We start from the raw sequence: 22,588 nt of genomic DNA, 5'->3' as shown, positions 1-22,588 counted from the left end.
CCCAGCCAAGCTCACCGCACTCCGCTCTGCTCCCGGCGCCGTTCCTGGTGCTGCCGCTGCTGCTGCCGCCGCCACCGCCTTCTCACCTCTGCCTTTCCGCCGACACTCCCTCGCGCTGCTGCACGCGCTGGTATTTCACACCTCCTGGTCCCGCCTCTCAGTGGCTCCGAGCCAATCACTGCCAAGATTGCTCCAGCGGGAACCAATCCAGGACTGCCTCGCTCTGCCCAATCCCCGCCGCAGCCCAGTCAAGCCTTGGCCCGCCCCCCGTTCCCGCCTTGCTCCGCTTCACCCAATCCCGACTCGTAGACACTCCCGTCCCGCCCAAACCACTCAATCCTGGCCCTGAGCCGTTCGGCCCGCCCACTCGGCCAGTGATGGCTTCTCCGGAATCCCCCTGCGAACGTGATCGCGGCTGGAGACGGCACAGGGCCCGTCTTCCCAGCAGCAGGAGCGGAACGGCTGCGTTTGGTGCTTGGGAAACAACCCAGCCACCTCGTGTACAGGGGCTGTGAGAGCGGGAACGGATTCGCGGGCAGCGCTGACGACCCCTGTAGCGACTGGGGCCGGGCCAAACCCGGGAACGAGGCCGCTCTGTCCTTACTGGGCTGAAATCGGACGGAGCGGCACTAGGTGGGCGTTCCCCGCCTGAGAGGAGCGGGGCCGGGATTGGACAAGGCGGCGTTAGGTGGGCGGTTACCGTCTGAGGGGAGCGGGGCCGGGATTGGACAGAGAGACGTTAGGTGGGCGGTTACCGTCTGAGGAGAGCAGGGCCGGGATTGGACAGTACTCCTCCTGGGCTCCAGAAGGGGCGGCAGTTTTGGCGCGCGTGAATGAAGAGAGCTCAGGTTGACAAAAGACCGTCTTTAATTTTATAAACGTTCACTCAACTGATGCATCAAAACAGATGTTCAAAGAACTTTTTTTTTTTTTTTCCAAAATCCAACCGTTTCCTATGAAAGCACAAAACCACTTCCACAGTTTTTTCCTCCAAACAGTCATTAATTCCACATAAACAAAAAGCAGGCTGGTTAATACAAATAACTATGAAATAGGGATTAGGTACTGATCACAGAGTAGCGCTGAAATGATTACAATACAGTAAGGTTCCTCCTGCAGTCACAGTCCGTCAAGGCACTGAGCGCACACAGCTGTGAGCAGTGACAGAGCCAGCAGTCACCGCCGCTGTGCCGGCTTTGGTTCACGGCTCAAAAACCTGCAGCAAACCAGTGAGGGAATGTCTCTCGCAAGGCCTCTCCTTGTAACGCCTAACAACTAGAGTAAGAGCCTAACCGCGGCATTAAAAAGATTACTTCCGTAATACATGCACTTTAAATAACTAATAATTCGCTTCTTAAAATCGGTTGGAATTTCGCTAATACCATTGGTACCAGCAGCAGCTACACTTCCTATGCACGTTCCTGCAGTGATTAATTCCTTCCATGCGGGATGTGGATAACTGTTGAGACACACAGATCATTACACCTCTCCTGCACAGCTCCTTGCCCTGCACTGAGGTTCACACACAGGTTTCCGTGCCGGCAGGAGAAGCTTTTCACTGTTGGCTCTGTCAGTTTTCCCGTCAGGAAAGGAAAGCAGGTTTGGTTTCCTTCACAGAGCAGTGCTTTCTGTGTCATTGTCAATATCTAGAGGGAGGTGGTTGTGCAGTTCTTTGCCTGCTGCCTCCGTAGGAAGCTCTGCAGAAGGGTTTTGAAGTGGTTCTGGAATACTGGAATTGGAGTCTGCACAAAAAACGGAAGAGCAAGTTTAGCACTCAGGACAGTGACATCTCAGTAGTGCATTGCTGGTGCATTTCCTTAGGAAGAAAAGGGAAAGAAAGATCAACAAGGGCTTTTACCCAGAGGGCTGGCACACACGCTCACATACAACAGAAACACTGGGCTAAGCCAAACTAGAAATCTCATCCTGGGATCATTTCTCCTACATACCTTCTTTTAGCCATGTACATAAATGCTTTTATTTCCTATGATCGCCAGAAAGCAAATGTGACAATGTCACATTCCTCAAGGCCCCCAGAAAGTGACACTATAACCTGGGCAGTCGCATCAGACCAGGATGGTCACTGAGCATAAAATGGGCACCTCCACGCTGGCCCAGGGGGCACCATCCAGGGCTTTTAGAAGTGACAGGCATGTGCTTTGTGCCAGCAGTACTGACATAAGAGGAAGAAATGATCTGAGACAACATTCATCTCCTGTGTGCAACAACATCCTGTTTTTTTACTCCCTACTGATGAAAGAAGAATTTTGTTCAAGCTAAGGTGTCCAGAGAAGGACAAAACGTTTCTGGTGACTGTACTGGCAGGTAGAAAAATGAAAAAAAATAATCCAGAACAGTTTAAAAGATGTGAATGAGTATGTTGTCACTGTAAATCAGCTTTGTAAAACATGACATTACTTACTGCAACAATCCAAACAGAAAATTGTTTAGATTGATAAAGCTAGCTAAGTACCTTGCTTTTAAACTCAGGTGGCAAAGACAGGAATCTTTTGAAGACTTTGAATCCTATCATTAAGTCTTAAATTTAGCACAGAAGTTACACTGCAAGTGTTCAAGTTAAAAACTTCTGAGCTAAACACCAGGGAAGAGGCCAAAGCAGATACAGAAGCGATGCCCAAGGCAGCATCCCCTGCTCCATTCCCAGGCCCAAGGGCAGCACTCTCATATGAAGTAGCTTTGTGGTGGCACTGCTAACATGACAGCTGCAACTCCATCACGTTGTTGCCTGACACCAACTGTCCTGTTGTGCACAACACTCAAATGTTCTCCCCGTTCTGAAAACCAGTGCGAAGTTACTGTTCATCATACTTTAGAGAGCAATGAAGAAAATAACTTCTGTGCTACTTTCAAACCAAGCCTGTTTTCATTCAGCCTCACCATCCACGTGTTTAACATGAAAATTTAAGTACTTTTACAATCAGTTGAATTAAAATTAAAATTGTTCAAAGGTTAGATGTTTTAGGCATTTTACTACTGTCATCAGAAGCACCATTACATAGAAAAACTGCAGTCGTGTCCCAAATTCCTACATATTCTTTTACTCAACTCCCCATGCTATGCCCAACCATAGAGAAGGTGGCACTGAACTCAAGAAGCAGAGACACTACATTCTCCCCAGTATCTGCCACTACTACCAAATTTTCATCCACAATGATTCAAAAGATGCACCTCTGCTGCTACTGCATGTTGAGGGACGAATTTTCTCAAAAAAAGAGGTAACAGTGTGAGATGACACAGGAAGGGAGTATTTGAGATTAACAACACAGCTAAACTGAACACAAAATGAACCTCTGTATAAATTACACGGATTTCTAACTATGATTTTCAGTAAGCTGAAGAAGTAAAATGTGAAACTGGCCAGTCAAAACAGGATTTTTACACATTCTAGTCTTCAATACTTTTAGTATGTTAATGTAAAAGCAAGCATAAACAGCCATGCTTTTTGCATGCCACAGTAATGATAATGCAAGCAAGCAGTGTTATTTGTGACAGGTTAGTAGTGGGCAATAGCACACACATGATTACAAATTAGCGACATGTTTGGCCAATCATATGCCTTTTCCTTACCATTGAACTTTCCAATACAGTTCATACTGAAAGCAGGTCAAACATCTAGATTATTTAATAAAATTTTTGATTAGAATATTCTTTTCTAGGGCTCATAACTTTAACACTGCAAATAGAATTTGAGGTATTACTGTCCAGAATATGGACAAAAATTCAATATTATCCTGAAAATAACTCAGAATTCTCATGCTGATATTATAAAGTCTGCTGGCAACTAAATTTTAGTTTCTATTATTCCTGGTTTCCCTTGCTCCATTATTTAAAGTTAAAATTGAAAGTAGTTTTTTCACACTGTAAATCAGATAAGCTAGTTTATAGTACCAGCCAGTGCTTAAAAATAAGTACTACATGTGCGTGTGTAAATATTAGAGCAGATACTCTTATGAAATATGCAGTGGTGTTAATTCAGAACAAATATTCTATAAAGAAAAATAAAAAGGACTGATCTGGAAAAGCTGGATGATCCTGCACTGAGCATACTGCTTTAGACAAGCCTGGCTGTCACTTTAACTGCTCCCCAGTTTTTTGTTTGTTTTCAAAACACACTAGGTTTTCTAGATTCCTTTACCAGCTTTGCTAAAGAAATCATCTACTTTCCTTGACACACTTTTTTGTGTGGTAGCTTTCCTACTGTTGTTTACCATACACAATTTACCCAGCCAACCTGCTACGGTTTGCACTTGGGAAGACCAATATCTATTAATTCTTTTCTAAGATTTTCAGGTTGATAAACAGATCTTAATTATAGTGTTTTTTGTTTGTTTGGTAGTTTCTTCAATTGTATCCAAACTACAAGACAGCTGTGTACCACTCATACTAATAACCACTGAAAATGTGCTTTCCTTAGAAGTCAGCACTGACATGGTAATTCACACAACCACTATCACATGGCAGATGCTTTGTGTAACTTAAACTCTCCCACTAATGAAGCAGCCCCCTGCATACCAGCTGGTTATTACTTAGAAGGCAAGCATTTCTCCAGTTACACTGAAGTAAAACAAATTCTGCTTAACTGCTAGCATTAAAGCAACTTCCCCAGAACCAGGAAAAGTCTCTTTACTTGGAGTTTGACTCATCAGCATTGTTCCCATTCTCAACTTCTGTACAAGTGCTGTAAAGATGCAGAACCTACAGCCTTAAGTCTGAATTCAGTTTTGAAGTGAATTGCCTTTGTATTTTAGAGATGTTGATAAAAAGAACAGGAGTACAATCAGGAGATATCTTATTTTAAAACACAAAGCTACCTTTTAGTTGCTTAATGCTCATTTATTGCTAGTTCCTTGCATATAAAACTATACTTCTCACCTTGAGATAATTCTGGAACACAACCTCAACTTTTCCAGTCTGTCATGCAGTTGTTACCTTAAAAAGGTAGCATATTTCTGAGCTGTTATGTATCAACAGTGAGATTATTAAAGTGCTGTTTGGCAGCTGCCATTGAACAGACTATTAGTGAGGCTGGGGCTGACAGAATGCAAATATGCCAGAACACAGATGCTGCTGCATCTGCAAAGGAGTTTAGTCACACAACTGTGTATTTTGCCAAATAAGATCCAAGTAAAAACAACTGAAAACCTAGAGTGAAAGCTACACTAAAATGCAACCAGAAAACACTGAACTGAAGGAAAAACTATAAGCTGCAACATTTGCCTGCACTGATGAGAAGAAATCTATTTTAAACAGGTCACTGCTTCACACCAGGTGATTGTGGGAAGTGTTATTTGCTACAGTTATTTTTACCATTTGTTCCAAAGTATATGTTCTAAGTAATATTCACAGCACTATTGAAATTAAGCACAGGTCCTAATGTCTTACAAACAGAATGACATGAGATAACATACAGAGTTGACAGAGAGCACGTATTCCAAAGCACATATACAAAATAAAGCTACAAATAAAATATTGCTGTGCAGGAGCATTTTAGCTTATATTGCATGTTTCTGGTAAGTACAAACCTTATTCGCTGTAACCATCCCCACCTGTGAAGGCACCATGGGGTAAAGCTGTTAGGCAACAGAATTTACACGTCGCATTCCAAAACATTAGTTTAATTGTTCAGAAGCTGCAGTGTCATTAGAAAGTTTTAACTATTATTGAACACGAGTAGGTTTAAAAGCATTAGTCTTACATTTGCTATCTTTTCGTTCAGAACTTCCTAAACCAAGCAAAGACTCACCAGGAGCACATTTCAAGATCTGCTAGCTTTTACTTTCTTCAGCCATTAGCTTTTTTCCAACTTTTAAATTAATATTATCCCTACCAAGCTAATAACTATGAGCTTCATTAAGTTCCTGTGAGAACACAAAATTCATCTTTCATTCATCAATGTCTTAAAAGAGGAAAAGTCCGTACTTAAAGAATGAAGATCAATCTACAATTTAGTTAAGTCTATTTGATTCTTCAGCTTCCAGATTTCTGACTTAAAACCCCATCAGAAGGCTTCATGCTCACAAAGTAAAACATTCAGTTTTAGCATCTGTTCTAGTAGAACACATCAGTGATCACTTCACTGATTTAGTATCTCCTGTAAATCCTGAAATATAATATTCCTGATGGCATCTTCTCCAAATTATTTGCCTTTTCAGCAAACAGAAGCATAAGACTAGGAGATTGCCATGATGCTGAGGCTGGAGAAAGCCCTGTGGAGTTTGTTGCTACTCCAGTGTCTTGCAACCAGCACTTAAAAAAGATAACGGACACTTCCCCCCCCATGTCATTCTGCCTCAGGAAAGGAGACCTTCACTATGGAAGACATCCAAGATCCCCACACAAAGAACAGTTGTGTGTGCGCATTCTAACTGTAAACAAGCAATTCAGTATTTTAACTGTTGCCTGTGCTTTTCAATATAAAAATTACACATAGCTACAGACATTTTATTCATTTCCACTCCCTGAGGAGGCACTGAACATGAAAGAATCCACTCACCTGTTACTATTTTGGAAGCTGTTTGCGTGGGATTTGCAATAATACCATCTCCAGCCAGCTGAGAAGGAGGATGAGGAGGAGGGGGAACACTGGGTCTGTTTCTGGGCTTGGGCACAGGCCGTGGCCTTGGCAGTGTGCCACTGTGAGGTGGAGAGTGAGACTGTGAAGTGTCTTGAGTAGATGACTGCGGCTGTGACAGCGGGGAACTAGTACTGTGCTTGCCTAGAGGGGGTGTATCAGGTGGTGTTGGAGTCTGCGGAGGAGTGTAACAGGGCTGCTCTGGTCCATGTTCACTGCTGGATGCAGCAGGAGATGCTTGATTGTTTGCTTTGGGCTGCAGTGGAGGAGTAGCCTGCGTTGGGGGCTGTGGTGGTGGGTGGCTGGGAGCTTGGATTGGGGACAGGCTGCTGGAGTATCGCCGAGGTGCAGAAACCTGGGAACTGGAGGTCAGGGCTGCTCCCTGGTTTGCATGTTGGGCAGGAGGAGAAGAGCTTCTGGCAAGTGGCTTTGGAGAGATTGAAGGTGGCTGAGCAGCTGGGGCAGAGCTTTGGCTTCCTGGCTGCCCTGGTGGGGGGTTAGCTGGCTTGGGAGGTGCTGGCGCAGGCTTTTTAACAGCTGTGAATGGAAGAGGGGAGATTTCACAGCTGTGTGTTGTAAAACCAAACTCCTAAAAGAAGGAATTAATAGCTCTATGGAATACTTAAGTATATTACTGAAATAAAATGGTGCATTACAAAATAAAAGTGGTATCAATAGGAAACTACAGAATGCATATACTGGTTTACTAATCAGTAGTCGAGCGATTTCATTAAACAGTTTTGATAACATTACTACCAGCACTCATGAAGGAATCCAAAGATATATACAGCTAGGTCCTAGTGAAAGGCAAAGGAACTGAACCACAGTCTGGAGTAAAGGAAGGCACGATGGTAAAGTGATTTTAGAAAGCATTCTTGTAGTACATAAAGAACAACTGGAACTTAGTGCTTTAAAAGCCAAACAAAAAAAAATCATACCTCTCCTCACTGAATGGGGACTGGGACCTGCTGCATTCTGTGGCTGATTAACAGAAAGCTGATTACTGCTACTTGCTGACTGGTTTGGGGCAGTGTTCACATGCCCACCATTTCTCACGGGTGGAGGAGTAGCTGAAGATGTGTTGTCCTTAGGTTTTGAGGTACTGAAAATCAAAAGTCTCAAGTTAGATGATTATAAAATGCCTTGCACAGATCAACTGTACCTTTAAGGTTTACACTATAAAACATGCTCTAGTTCTGACCATCACACAGCTTAAAAACCTTCTGTACTGGCTGTTATTACTGACCAATTGAGCACTAAAACTCTTCAAGAAATTCACAAGTAGGTTTCAGGCAAACCTGTACAAAAGATCCATTACCAAATTAAATCAGGAATCCAAGTAGTTCTGTCGCATCACAATACCTGTTTGAATTAAATACTGATACTCAGAGTGCAGTCTCCACACTAGAGCACCCTTTAGGTTCTTTAAGAAGTGTCCCACCAATAAAGTTCACATAAAATGACTTCTCTCATTTCCTCATTCAAATATAGTCACTACTATAACTTAACTTTCCCCAAACACTCTGTCACAGCATCACATCCAATTCACTGGTAAGGAGTAAGCAGTGGCACTCTGAAGTTCTGCCAAAAAAGAAGAAAACCAACTTGCTGCATAACTCACAAGACTAGGCAGATGTAGCCCTCACTGCTCTAGTCTGCAGAGCCTTTGGAAGCCCTCAGAGACTGCAAAGGCTGTGGGTGTGGAGAGAACAGTGGTTCCCTTCCTTCTGGCTGAAACTCCTTACTCTACCTGGAATTAAACTTCTGCCCCAGTTCCCCTGATCAAGGGAGTCCAGTCTTAGATGAGCAACCAAGAGAACAATTCCAGTAAAACCACTGAAATCCAGATCAGGACATCTCAGATCTTTCTTCTTGATATTGGAGAGAAACAACAATCAAGTACGAACCAGCCAAGGTGGTTCTGCACAGTTCGTCCTCATCTTACTTCCAATGCACTTAGTCTTCATTCATCTCTCTCTACATCATCTTCTCCATCTCAAAATGACAAAAACCTTTCAATTACTTACTAGCACAACACAACCCTAATTTTTCTAGATGCTGTTATTAAATTTCAAGTAGTTTTTAGATGCTACACTCAAGGTTTCATTTTAGCTTCCCCTGCCACAAGAGACATGACTGGAGAAATACTGGTCTAGAGGGGATATTTAAATGAGATATTTTTGCAAAAGCATCACCTGGAACCAAAAGCTACATGCCAAAGAATCAGCACTGCATAAAACTCCATTATAGCTTTTTAATGTAAGATGTTACACAAGAGATTGATGCTTGGAGAGCACTATGAGCATTTTTATGCATTTGCTACATCTCTCAGATCTCAAGAACAGTAAAAGCAAACTGCTGCTTTCACTGTACATGAAAATAAGAGTCAAAGCTACTGCAATTATTCTTGGAGCCCACATATTCTGATACTGAAGATATGACCACAAAGAGTTTCCATTGTAATTAAGTAGCAGAAAAGTCTGTATACATGCTTCTTCTAAAGAAATATGACAAATTGACTTCCAGTTTTCTATTGAGTCTGGTCACCACTAACACTTGCCACAGAAGAAGGCGACAAATCCAGATAACACGAACAAGAAACAACAAACAAGACCAATGGGTTTCTAGCATTGCCACTGGCAGGTTTTGATCTTTCAGCAGCAAACTGACAGTCATGCTGCATGGACACCTCTGGAGTGTAACTTGGAAAGGTCAACATGGGCAGTAGAAGTACAGATTTTTTTTTAGCACTTTTCACAATTTTTTCCCTCAAGAAATTCCTTATTTTTCAGAATTGACCTTCCTAATAGACATTCAAATTAAAAGACCATAAATACACGTAGAAAGTTCTTCTACAGTGCTTCTGCCCACACCCAAAAAGACTCTGCGTACAACAACACGTCCTCTAATTAGAAGAGGTGCCTTGTGAAGCTGATACAGCTGACATCATCAGTTTGCTGCTGAAGCAGCCAGCTAAGCCACTGCCAGCAGAAGCCATACCTCTTACCTGACATCCTCATTTCCTTGGCTTTGTAACTGTTCTGCTGTGCCAGCAGAGAGGGCAAAACCAGCACCCACTGGGCTTGTTTCAGCCACAGCAGCTTGTGAGTGCTGCTCTGCTCCAGAATGAGCCAACATGCCAGCCTCTGTGGGTGGAAGTGGTGGCTGGAAAGCTGGGGATGTGTGCTTTCTATTTATAGTGCCACATCTCCGAGGGTTTGCTTGGAAGTCCATAACCTTGACACCAAAGCTACAGAAAGAAGAAAGAGTAAACACACCACGCCAGCCAACACCAGTTAACTAAAGCAACAAGACAACTGGTTGTTACAACCACAAAGACAAGTGCAACCCCTGTTGCTTAGCATGCAAAGCAGCAACAAGGAAAGCTCCCACTGTCTGCATATAACACCATTAATGTTAAGACATGCAACACTACTTGCTTATCTGCACACAGGGTAAACTAAACATAAGTGGAACAAGTTACTCAATAACATTTGAAGACAGACACTGATGACAATGAAGTCAAAACATTCAGTATTTTTACATGTAAATACATATATTTCCTTTCACACCAAAGTATCTACTCTCTAAATATGGTATGTAATAGAAACAAAATTCACATGTCAAAATTTCTAAGTTGTTGTACAGATTTCAAGACAGACTAAAAATGACACTGGATATATGCTTCCATGATTTGTTCAAGGAAAAAGGTACCCCTATTTAACTATGGATAAAGAAACTAACAGATTTGAGAATGTATTTAATATATTCAAGAACTAAATTTTATGCTTGTTGTGTTAAAGACAGTGAATCCTGAACTGACTTTTTTCTGCTCCTTCTGTCAGCACTGATAAAACTACATGTGGCTAACCACAGTTAACATTTAGGTAACAATTTAACATTTGCATAAATAGCTATAAACAAAACAGCACATCACTTCAATATTCATGGTAGGAATGATAAATAAGTGTTACACTACATGTTATATGGGAAAACAGCATGTTTTAATTTTATTTTTTTTTTAGCATTTTACTATTTGCCATGGTATACTGTACCATCTTCAAATCAGAAGTCTTATCATGAAGGCACCAGGTAACACCACCTCGGCTTATGGGCTTTGAAAAGAAGCCATGGAATACCAGAAGTTAGATACTGACAGATGTTACTACATACACTTCTGTTTCACTGGATTTCAGACCCCCCACATCCGTAATAGGAAGATGGTGATCAGAAGCAGTAGTATCTGCCTTTTTTTTTTTTTTTTTTTTTAAAGTCATGCACAGAGTATAGTACATTACCTTTGAACCTTCCTCAGGCTGCAATAACATGGGGGAAAATAAATCACTATTGTTACCTACAGTATTTTCACAAAATTCTCCTCCTGAGATCACTAAACATGTGTCTAACTACAGCCTAAGTAGTCAAGTTCTCAGGAGTGAAGACTTGAAACCTAATCTGAGAACAGAACATACCTTTCCTTCTTCAATAAATCCCCTTCCATTACAGCCATACTAACAGGCCTCTTCCGTTCCAGTGTCCCCGAATCATATTCATTCCCAGTGTGTGACAAATGATTTGAATTAACAGCAGGAACTGCAACAAATGCCCCAGACACATTGAAGTCTTGATCTGGATAAAAGACAGACACCATTCATCAGATGACATATACATACAAAATGGTGTCACTTAAAAAAAAAAAGCTACCGGGTTTTCACAAAAACAGAATTCCTTTAACTACAGCAAGAATTTACCTCCAGGGAAGAACCAGTCTGCATGCTGAATAATCGGCTCGATAATTGCTACCACGTGGACTGAAGTTGCTGCTGCCATTTCAGCAAGGGATCTGTGGAGGAGATGCATAGAATAGTACGTACAGTTTTATCAAAGTAAGAAAATAAGATATCTGGCCTTAAACAGCATGTTATGCTAAGCACAATGAACCAGCACACCCCTAGGCACCACATAGTGCAACTCTAAATATTTTTTAGGCAAGTACTCTGTTGCTGTCAATAGTCTACATGATTTAAAACAATCTGATGGGAAATTCTAAAACCTCATGGAAGTTCTGTCTTTTACTTTTCCTAAAACCACTTACCCTTCAGTTTTTGCCCATAACAAGTTGGGGCCCAAGACTATTGCGACATTGCTGGGTGTCATTTTGTTGACATCATTGTTCTGTGCAAGCTTTGCTAAAAATTTGATTAAATACCTAAAAAAAAATAAAAAGACCAATTAAACACCTGTAAGTTTTTTCCATATAATGTAATGGAAGCTAGTACAACACTGAGGACATATTTAGCTTTTCTAGCAAGTAATAATTCTGTTCATTTAAGAAGACATTACCAACTGAGAGTTGTTCTTACTGACAACAACTAGGCCAAAATTCAAGAACTCCTATTATTGCCAAAACCATAATCTCTTAAATGGAAGAGTTCTGTGCATCACTATTTTGCAGTCAGTAATGAGTTACCTTGACTGAAAAATTCTACCAGTAGCAAACTATTGCATATCAACTACTTGATGAAACAGGATGTCATTTTATAAATCTAATAGAATTTGGTCAAGTTAAAAAAAAAAAAGAGGATTAGAGTTTCAGTTAATTAGCATCAAAACTAGCTGCACAGCAGCTATGGTGGTTGAGCACTAGAAGTCAGTATATGTGCACATATACCTGAAATTAGCATGATAATGCTTGGGTAATTTGTTACAAATCTTCCATAACTCTTGTAGCTTCTTGTCCTGGTCCTGAATACTGAAAGGGAAAAAAAAGAAAATGTATTACATCTTTCTTACAGATTACAAAAAAGTTATTTCTGAAGAGAACAAAAAAAAAAGACTGTAAAATTTTCCATTTATGCCTAATCAATGCACATTGTTGTACTCAGTAATTCAACAACCTGCTTTTCAAATGTTTGAATTATCTCAACCTTCAACAAAGCCAAAACTGCTTAAGCATCAGCACAATCCAGGCAGTAGTCTGAAAGCAGCCCTTGTGTTTAAAGATAAAATAGCTAGACATTTCACCATGTTTGCACAATTAATATTAAGGTACAACACAGAAGTCCAATTTGCTGAAAAATTTGAGAAATTTGAGAAAACATCTACGTGTTCAGAAACGATAAACATGAGCTTGGACTTTTGAGTTTACTTGAGGATCCAAATTTGGTTAAAAAATGTAAAATATTTTTCTACATAACCATTTGTAGCATGCTTACTTTGCAGCTTGTGTCCACTCTTCATAAAGACTGTAGGTCATTAAAGGCTCTGGCAATTCTCGCAAATAGGACTTCAAGGCACCTGCAATGCGGAACAGGCAAGTTTCATAGTCAATGCTTTCAGTCTATTTAAAATTGAAATTTTATCTATGCAACAGTACTCAAGCCCCAGTGAAACATCAGGACAGTCTGGCATTTCCATAATCTGTTCAACACTGAACACAAGGGGCTTGTCAGTCATTACTATAATCAGACAGAAATGTATATTATCAAATTATGAAGCATCCTTCATAACAACCTTATTAAAGCTACATATGGCTCTAGTCTCATAAGAATTATTAGCACGATCAAGGGAGAAATATGATATTGAAATTACCACAGTCACCTGAATTGTAATCGCTACTCTAGCATGCAAACATATCCAGTATGTTCAGCACGTGTGCCCCTATGCATAACCACGTTAAGTTCTGCAATTAATTGAACTTTCATTTTACTTCTATTCACTGTTTATCTGCACAGAGGTCAACACCATAGCAAGTCAACAGTTTAATGAACAGAATAAACTTGTGTTCTACCCATTTGTATCTGTTTTGACTCAGAACATTCACAGTACCTGCTACAGCATGGGGATCAGAATAAAATTCATCAAGTTGTGAAGTCGAACAGTCTAAGGCAGCTTTAAGCTTTTTTAACTTGGAGGCTCCAGCAGCAATTCTGAATAAGCCCTGCATGATAAAAAGTAAGAGTTTTATGACTCTCTCAAAATAGTTCATAGTTCAGCATCTTCTTCACTTTATACTGCTTTACTAAGCTGACTCTTGATGTGTCACTGCCATCCGATAACACTTTGGTCCCTCATCACCCTTGGTCCATTACCCATTTTTCATTCTATTCATATCAAATATACTACAAATAGTGCTAAAGCCTTTATGTTACAAGACTTATCTACATTAATGAGAAAAGTTACTTAAGCAAACTTAAAAAGCACAGATATCAGTCCATGAGTTACATTCTTCTTCTTTCCTTCATAGAGCATGATATAGTGATATACTTACCTCCTCCTTCATCCCCGTCTCCAGAAGCATCATTACACAGGCTTCAATAGGGATTGCAATTTCACGACCACTGCGCTTGAGATGCTCTTCTAATGGAGTTCCAAAAGCTGGTTTTTCAGTCCATTTGTCTAATTGAAGAGTATCAAAACACTGAGCAAAATATCTAACAACCACTTGAATTACATCCCAGGCAAGAAAAGAAGAAAGCCTCTAGTATAGCTAAGAAGTTTGCAGAACACGGTAGGAGTTGTACAGCCCTTGATAGGTAACATCCCTCATATGATGAGGGATGAGAAGAGAAAGAGAACATGAGCCTCCAAGTATCCCTGATAAAAAAATACTTCTGCATCTTTCTGAATGGCAAACCAAATACACATCTTCCATATACCTGAAAGCACATTTTACTAGGTTGTCATGTGTCTGAAAATTACATTGATTCTGATTTGCTAAGACTCCAAAAGTCTTAGGTTTACAAGAATCTGAGAAAAACTTTGCCCAGATTTCAGGACTTGGGCTGACTGGAGTTTTATCTGTATTTAAGGTGGATGTAAACAGGGCTGTTAATGTAACATTAAGTTTATTGCTGATTTAAGAATCAACAACTTCAAATAGGTGTTAATAATCTTACAATCAGAACAATCACATTTGCAGTATATCACTAACACCTGCACAGATTTTCAACTTAACATCTCCTGATTGTTCCTTAGCTTTTACAGTCAAAATTGGTATACATTTCTCCAAACAGAATGTGAATTTGTTTCCTGTAAGTTATTTTTCACCATTATTTCTGCTGTTTTAATTGAAAAATGCAGATGTAAAACGATGTAAAACGTTATTAATTGTTAGTAAAGATGCATTCTTTCTTTCATATGGAAAAAAGTTAAGATGTTGAAGGAGTCTTCCAAAGACACGATGCACTTCTGCAAAGAATTTGTTTTTCTTTTTAAAGAAAAAAAACCAACATATTAACTATATCTGCTTCACATGGCTTTATTTCCCCTCATTCAGTAACATACCATGAGAGGCCCATGCTATTTTCAATTTTACAAGGTACAGCAAACAAAGAAATCTTAGTAGTTGTTCAAAGTCTCAGTAATTTAACTGCAGCTAGAAACAACTGCAGTCACATCCTACACAGACACTGGACCACTCAGAGCATATCCCCCTGGGGACACCATCTAAGGAAGGCTAATCTGTAGTGAAGCACTCACCATATGAAAAGCTTTGCACAAAACAGCTAAGCAACAAAGAAAAATTAAACCACTTGGATCTGTATCTTGTAAACAGAGCCTTCCACGCAGCCATAATGCAGCCCTAACGCTGTGTAAGTATCGTTTGTTACTTTGCATTTCATCAGATCTACAGAGAACAGATTATTCTCTATCATTTTTCAGCAAGATGCTCGTATTTCTTGGCAACTTTAGTTTACTGGTTCATCTTTCTACAATATGCACATGATCTGCTACTGAAGATAGTTGAGTCTTTTTCAGCTCCAAATGTCACTCGGACTTTGTTCAACCTACTTCTACTAATCAGTAGATTAAGAATCAGTACAGTCAATTTAGGATAGTAATTTCAACAGCACACAGTGTGTCTTCAGACCAGACCATTACTGACTCTCCTTATTTTATGCTGACAATGAAAAGCTTAGTAGCATGGGGAAGAGATGAAACTGTCTTACCAGCCCCTTAGCTGCTGATATTCAACACAGCAAACTCAACACTGCAGTGTGCACACTGGGAAAGAAGGTTGCATAGGAGGGAAAAAAAAGCTCTATAGCATCTTGGGAATTTTTCTGCTGATTGCCTACTAGTTATTCAAGAAACAAAGACCTTGAAGTTCCTAAATCACAAATTTTCATTGTCTGGAAGAGTCAGGTATAATTTAGCAAAAGGTCACATGATAAATAAAAAAATCCTTCCTATATCTTTTTGGGTATGAAACAGATCCTTAGTATTCTATTAGCGTGTTAAAGTATGGCTGGAGAACTCCAGAGAATAGAGCAAAGATGGAATTATGCTTGGGAATGCAAAACTGTTAAGTAGATCAAAATGACCTGCTTTATTAAGACTGCATGCAAAAGAATCAAGATAAAGGAGAAGAATATTGTGCATAGGTGGCACAGGCAAGGAGAAGCATCAGCCAGAGCACAGGTTACTTTACCTTGATGGGCTTGAATTTCGGGTAGGACCTTTTCTATGACTGTTAATGCTTTTCTATGGTAATCTGCTTGTGCTTCTAATAACTGAGAACAGAAGCCACATTTTAAAAAACAAAAAGAGCATTAGCTTCTGATGAGCACATAACATAAGACTTGGTTTAGCAAACAAAATGTAATCTTTGAGAATTGAGAGTCTATGCATAAGTGCTGCAGTCAAGTTCATACTGAAAAAAATACTCACCATAACAAAAAACTTAGCATATTCTCCCTCTTTCGACACAAAGTTATACATATCTGCTGCTAGTTGATCCTTTGAAAAAAGAAAAAGATGCAAAATAGCAAGTGACATTTACAAAGGTATTTCAACTTACACACGAAGACAGTATGTACATCTATTTTGCCTGAAGTTTGAACCATTGATTCAGGCTGCGTAGACAGCCAGTAATTCATCCACTCTGCTATACACACTAAGCAGTGAGCTTGAAATGAATGAATGGGATGAACTATTGGTAACTCCTAACTTCTCCTCTGGGTTAAAAGCAGATTTTTAGATGGCATCTTATAACTGTGTGTGAACACAATATACAATCTATATTCTACTATTCTTACATGCAAGAGTGCACTTCATTTCTGAATGGTTAGTAGCATGCTTTATGACCATACAGTTCATTTTCTTTCAAGCAGAATTCATTCAAAATGCCTGCTTAACACAACAAAGGGGGCCACTGAAGTAAGCAATTGGATTGTATGGCAAGATTATTTAAAGCCTATCCTGGAATGAAAAGATAAGTACTACTAAAAGGTTTTGGAGTCTCAGTTCAACTGCATCATAATCTAGCATTCAACTACTGAGAAGTGAAACTGAATGCGAACTGCTCAGAATTGTGCTACTTCCTGGCTACTCAGTGGCTGGAGGTACACAGACATCATGAACGTGTAAGTCAAGGCTAAGGCAGTTTCTTCTTAAAATTGTTTCAGACTAAACCAGCAAATAATGTAAAATACTTATCCTAAAAAGTAAAATTCCTCTTAAATGAAAGCACTTCACTGTTTAACTAGCTCTGATTACATCTTTAAAACACATGGTTTCTTAACAGACATGTAACTTGTGACTACAAGAAGCAAGACAGCTAGCGCCACAAGCAAGGCTTAAGGAAGCAGCCACACTCTGATTGCTATTGTTGCTAATGAGAGAAATGTGTAAACAATAGAGATGCCTCTTGTTATACCTTGCATTGTTCTACTTTATTTCCAGCTTCATCCATTTCTTCCTTAAGGGAATCTATTTTTGAAGGATGCATTTGAAAATTTGTTCCTGAAGTCTTGTGGGCTTGGTTATACCTGCAGAAGAAAGGCTTCAGTCATTTGATGAAATCTAGTATTAATCAATAACCTGCACTGAGGGCTCACTTCTAAGATTGTTTTCTTTTGACCAGAAAAAGCCAATCATTTCAGGGGTTTTCAGGTAAGTAAATATCAATGTCAGATCAAGTGTCAACAAGAAGCCAATGTGAACAGCGTAGAACTAAGTATTTAAAACTACTTCTTACCTTCCCCTAGCAGAATCCCAGTCCAAAACCAGTTTTGCAAGCTGTTTCCTCTGCTTCTGAATGTTGGGAATCTCAACCTAGAACCAGAATTCAAGGCATAGATTTATTTCTGAAGAGTGCAACATGCTACATTTTGTAGATTTCATGTTCACTTTCCACCACTAATTCATGACTAGTTATCTTACTAGCAATTAAATTCTTTTTTGCTCAGTTGATAAATAAAAATCCAGATTTATTTTTTCAGCCAGGCTCATGTGACTTACCTCAGTTAGCGTGCTCAGTGGTTCTAAAATGTCCTTTTCAATCTGTACTTCATGCTGGGAGAGCTCCAATGCCAATTTATTCTCTGCATCACCACACGTATCTAGCATTTTCCTTCAAGAATTGTAGGAAATGGTTGCAATGTGAGTTACTATTGACTGAAGAAGAATGATTCAAAATAACAATTGTGGGGCTTTGTTCTTTGCTACCCTTTTGGAAAGTCTGCATTGTACAAAGCAAGCCATTAATGCATAAAAACAAGCTGTTCTATGCTGTCATTGGCAAACTCAGTATAGGCAAGGAGTGCTATTAAACTGTCTGTAATTCCTTAACCACTGTAATAGTCTTGAAGGCTTTAAGTCACTAGATGATTATAGAGGTCCCAAGGACAGAGAAGTCAGTATTTATTTTGAAGCTCATCTTTCCATCTTACTAGGCACAGAAAAAATTGCTCAATACAGTATTTAATTTTCTCCTAAGCCACTTTGATACAAAAAAAGTCTTAATTTCATAATTGTAGGTAATAAAAAGGAAGCAGTTACAGGTTCCAAAAATCATACTTTGACCTTTGCTTCAAGCTTGTTCTAAGGGAAACATGTTCTCTTTATAATTTTTACCCACGTTTAAATCTCATGCAACAGCTCACAAAAATGCACACAAATGTTTTTGGGCTGTTCACCCTGCCTCTATTAGAATCTCCATCAGCAGCAAGAAAACAGTTGCTTCAGGAATTCAGCATATTGATGTCTGTTTCAACCGCTTTCATGAAAATAGCCGAGAAACACTTTGCCAGGCTAAAGAAACTGGCGCTGCTTTAAACTAGAAGCCGTTGATGCAAACCTGCAGAATGTAGTATTTATACTAGATTTTGAACTTTAAATTGGGGTAATCATTTTAACAGTCCACAAGGAGATAACTTAATTTTCAAAAGCTTTTATAACAGCAGAATATCAGAATCTTCTGGAATGCAATTCAGAGCAAGCTTAAAACTTGCTTCCAGAAATGTTCCAGAAGTAGTGCTTGCTCACTTTTTACTCCCATGAGTTAGACAAGAGAATTTAGAAATATTAGTCTCATTAGCTTGAGAACAGCCTCTGTGTATATAAAGTCTCTAATTAGAGCTCTGCAAGCAACAAAATCTCAGACAACTACAAAGAAAGTCACATACTTACCCCAACAGTGTTTCATCACTTAGCTGGGCAGATCCCTCTTGCATATTTTGAGCAAGAGCTGTTAGAGGAAGCTTTTTCTATGGAACAGAATGAACAGTGCTTAGTTTACTTAATGCTATTGACCCTTCCCAGCTTTTCTAGTATAAATCCCCTAAACTTTTCTTCCATTTTGTTTCTATTATATATAATGTGCAACTCATTGCTTGACTTTAAGAAAATGCAAAGTCACAAGAAGTTTCAAGCTGAAAAATTTATGTTCTCAAACACTGCAAAAAGCAGTCTGAGTTGGAATGACTAGTCCAAATTGTACTACAACTACTGTAACATTACTAAATAGCTTTAACTTGAGATTCTTTAAACTTGAGCATTAAGCAACTAGATCGTTTCACTGCAGAGGTTTGTTTTCTGTGCCCATTTTCAGAAGAATTGTTTTTTCAATAAAAGGAGAAAATTTGAATGTTAATCATTTCTAGTTTTAATGCATCAAGAAAACCTTCCTGTGGCTTTGCTAAAGAAAGTTAAGGGGCAGAAATCAAGTATACACCAAAGGTTTATGGTTCATTTGAGAAATTTGTGCTCAAAGGCAATTGTAAACATGAGGAGCTTGATCAACAAGGCAAAGCATTGCCTCGTTTGCTCTTATGAAAGCTTTAAGTACTCAGCACAATGCAGAAATGGGCACCCTGACAATACTAAGGTATTCTAAGTTCATGTTAGAATATCTGGATGATGAACTGTAGTTAATATTTTACCAAATAATGTCAAAATATGGATTTTTTATATATTTTATTTTTTTTATTTATTTATTTATTCACAGTCACACTTCTCTTGGATAACCTCAGGCACAGTGACGGATCAGAACAGAGAAGGCCAGGCTGTATTCAGACTAGTCTCAAGAGACAACCCAAGGAGCAGCTGTACTTACATGCCTCTTATCAGGGTCTGTACCATACTGGCCCTGAGAACATGCAATTAACCGTTTCTGTGCGATGTGGAAAACAGATCTCACAGTGTCAAGACGTCTCTCGATCTTGTAGGCGGAAGGGGGACAGAGGAGGAAAAGAAAATAAGAAACAGAAGTTATTTTCTTGGCCTCAGCAGAAAAACCTTCCTCCTATATCACATTTAGTTCTGGCTTGCTTATTTCTCAAGTTTTGTAGCTTACAAAGAAGTTCAGATGCTTAACAGAAGTGCCTGACGGCAAAAACACGGCACATTCTAATGAACACAGAATTCTGTAAATTCAAATCTAGAACAATATGCATCCAGGTAATATCAACACATCTTCTCTTCTCAATAGGTTTATTATGTACTTATGGACAGTAGCTGCTGGGACCCCAGATATGCATACATCTATGCAGCTGCACTGGGAAGGATGCAGTCAGTCCCAATAAAAGCAAGCAGTGCAAACTGCAGCTGCTAACAGAGACAGCAGCTCCAGCAGAGAGGAACCTCTGCAGATTCAGGCTGGGAGAAGCTGCCCAAAGGTAAGCTCAGACAGAGAGACTTGCTGAAGGTCAGCACAGGATCCCTGTTACCAGCATGGGAGCCCTGCCCTGGGCACAGGAACAAGCAAAGCATTGGCTCCTCAGATCCCCTCAGAGAGGGCAGCAGCAGCTGTGCCAAGCTCAGGCCCAAGCTGCAGGAGCAATGCAGAAAGACTGCAATGCAGAAAGACTGACACCTCACTGAGACCACAGGACTAACAGCTCTTGACAGACAAAAGATGAACCCAAGCTGAGCTGCTAGAAAGTTTCATAACACCTATTTTGTTGAAGTAAGGTGCAGAGTCTCCTCTGAAAGCACAAAGAGCACACAATCGCCAAAATTCAGCCTATTTCTAAGAAGTCCATATAAGGATATGTGAAGAAGGTGGTACTCTTTACAGTCCACTGTTGCAGCTAAGAAGTTTAATTTCGATTTTGTTAACACCAAAAACATTAAAAGCTACCAACACATTCCAAATCAGCCTTTATTTGTGAAAGTATTTTTGTGAGGTCACACAGTTAAGACTTTTTAAAACACCAAGCACAGGTTTTCATCCCCATGTGAAGTGCAGTAACCCCAGTGAAGAGCCACCCCCAGCACACTGCCAGCTCACAACAGCCACATGTGCTGCTCACGCTCCCCAAAAGGCTCTGGAGAGCTGACATTCCAGCAGCCTCTTTCCAGGCAGCCAGAATGCCAAACCCAAAGGCAGAAAGACTGATAGGAGAACTTGACCCCAAAACTTCATGATGATATACTCTCTGCTGATCTGCTTTTGAGCTCAAAAATGAAAACCACAAGAGACATTAATATCCATTAAGCTACCTCTGAACTGAAAATGTGACCTCAAGGCCAAGCTGTCTGCAACCACAGAGCATCTTCAGTGTACAAAGCATCAAGTGACTGCTTCACTATAGGCTACAAGAGTATTCCAGAAAGAGGGCCCATTGTAGAAGCCTTTGCAGTACTGAATCACACTGCTTCTCCTCAGATGGGAACATATTTAACAGTGATACTTGGAAATGGAATACTACACTCCACAAAACAGTAAAAAAACAACCAAAAAAAGCTATGACAACCCTATTTCAAAGCTAGTGATAACTATAAAAAGAATCACTGGAACATTTACAAGATGAACAGCACCATGCTTTTAAGCTCTTTAGTTAGATAAGAGCCTCTCTCCCCTCCATGAGCCCCCAAGAGCAAACAAACAAGTGAATAAATTCTTCCACTTGGGTGTAGCCAGTCTGCTCTGTGCCTGGGAAAGCCTTGCTTGCAAAATTTTTTTGGCAACAAGCAGCAGAACTTTTGGCTTTCACTTCTTGTTGCTATTCTGCAGCTAATGAAGAAAACACATGGGCCCCTAAAGGCTATCAAGGTGTTTTAATAACACCCCTCCTATCAGTTAATTGTGCACACCCCTCTAGAAATTAAAAACAGCGTTGTCAAACTGCTGAGATATCTATGGCTCAAATAAAGCAGTCCCATGGAAAGCAGAACACAGCGTTTCAGGTCGGATCACTTCACCATTACTCAAAATGACTTCATGTATTGTAGCTGAATTCAAGTTCTAAAGCCGACACATTCTCTCATCTTCTACTTTAATCAGAACAGCTGGAGAGAGATAAAATAAAAGTAACACCTCATTTGTTTGGCCTGTGTCTCCTACACAGGTCTTGAACTCCAGCATACTGAGATGCTTAGTAACTGACTTGAAATAACTGTACCACTGAAGGCTGAAGGAGCAGCTGGCGTACCTGACTCCAGCCAACTCATCTGCCTTTTTTTTTTCTTTTTTTCTTTTTAAAAGCCTTTTGCAAAACGACCAAAGGAAGAGAACAATGTAGAAGAACAAGTCTGTAGTCACTTTGTTTTGTGTAATCAGCCAACCTTGTAATCTAACAGCAGCAACTAGAATTCCACCATGAAACATTTGATGAGATGACATATATCATGAGAATGACAAGTCTGCAAACAAACGTCAGCATGACAAGTCTGAGAACAAATACTGCAAGCTAAACTAGAAGCACTCATGCTTCTAGAAGCACTCAGAACAATTCCAAAAATGACATCTGTTGGCATGCCCTTGGCATG

The 22,588-nt window shown here is 39.9% G+C and overlaps 1 protein-coding gene across 9 annotated transcripts in view; it reads right to left on the bottom strand.

Moving 5' to 3' along the window:
• Positions 1-849: 849 nt before the first annotated feature.
• ARHGAP17 (Rho GTPase activating protein 17) overlaps positions 850-22,588 on the bottom strand; it is a 39,349-nt gene continuing 17,610 nt past the window's right edge. Inside the window, exons 3-22 of one of the 9 annotated variants that reach the window (XM_031606789.2) lie at positions 19,932-20,036; positions 19,007-19,083; positions 17,837-17,948; positions 17,574-17,650; positions 17,253-17,364; positions 16,265-16,333; positions 16,026-16,107; positions 13,863-13,990; positions 13,421-13,532; positions 12,808-12,889; positions 12,264-12,344; positions 11,688-11,801; positions 11,344-11,435; positions 11,065-11,221; positions 9,600-9,842; positions 7,531-7,694; positions 6,515-7,129; positions 5,544-5,567; positions 3,589-3,633; positions 850-1,816 (exon numbers count right to left, since the gene is read on the bottom strand). In XM_031606789.2, coding sequence (XP_031462649.2) covers positions 5,545-5,567; positions 6,515-7,129; positions 7,531-7,694; positions 9,600-9,842; positions 11,065-11,221; positions 11,344-11,435; positions 11,688-11,801; positions 12,264-12,344; positions 12,808-12,889; positions 13,421-13,532; positions 13,863-13,990; positions 16,026-16,107; positions 16,265-16,333; positions 17,253-17,364; positions 17,574-17,650; positions 17,837-17,948; positions 19,007-19,083; positions 19,932-20,036 — 2,445 coding nt within the window. In that variant the 3' untranslated portion in view covers positions 850-1,816; positions 3,589-3,633; position 5,544. The remainder of the gene's footprint in view (positions 1,817-3,588; positions 3,634-5,543; positions 5,568-6,514; positions 7,130-7,530; positions 7,695-9,599; positions 9,843-11,064; positions 11,222-11,343; positions 11,436-11,687; positions 11,802-12,263; positions 12,345-12,807; positions 12,890-13,420; positions 13,533-13,862; positions 13,991-16,025; positions 16,108-16,264; positions 16,334-17,252; positions 17,365-17,573; positions 17,651-17,836; positions 17,949-19,006; positions 19,084-19,931; positions 20,037-22,588) is intronic. The other 8 variants (XM_031606790.2, XM_031606788.2, XM_031606792.2 and 5 more) reach the window with 8 other exon arrangements.

Source organism: Phasianus colchicus, chromosome 16, assembly GCF_987193195.1.
Source record: "Phasianus colchicus chromosome 16, bPhaCol1.hap1.1, whole genome shotgun sequence".
NCBI classification, from domain to species: Eukaryota; Metazoa; Chordata; class Aves; order Galliformes; family Phasianidae; genus Phasianus; species Phasianus colchicus.
The sequence above is the reverse complement of the archived record's forward strand: the minus strand, read 5'-3'. Positions and strand labels throughout refer to the sequence as shown.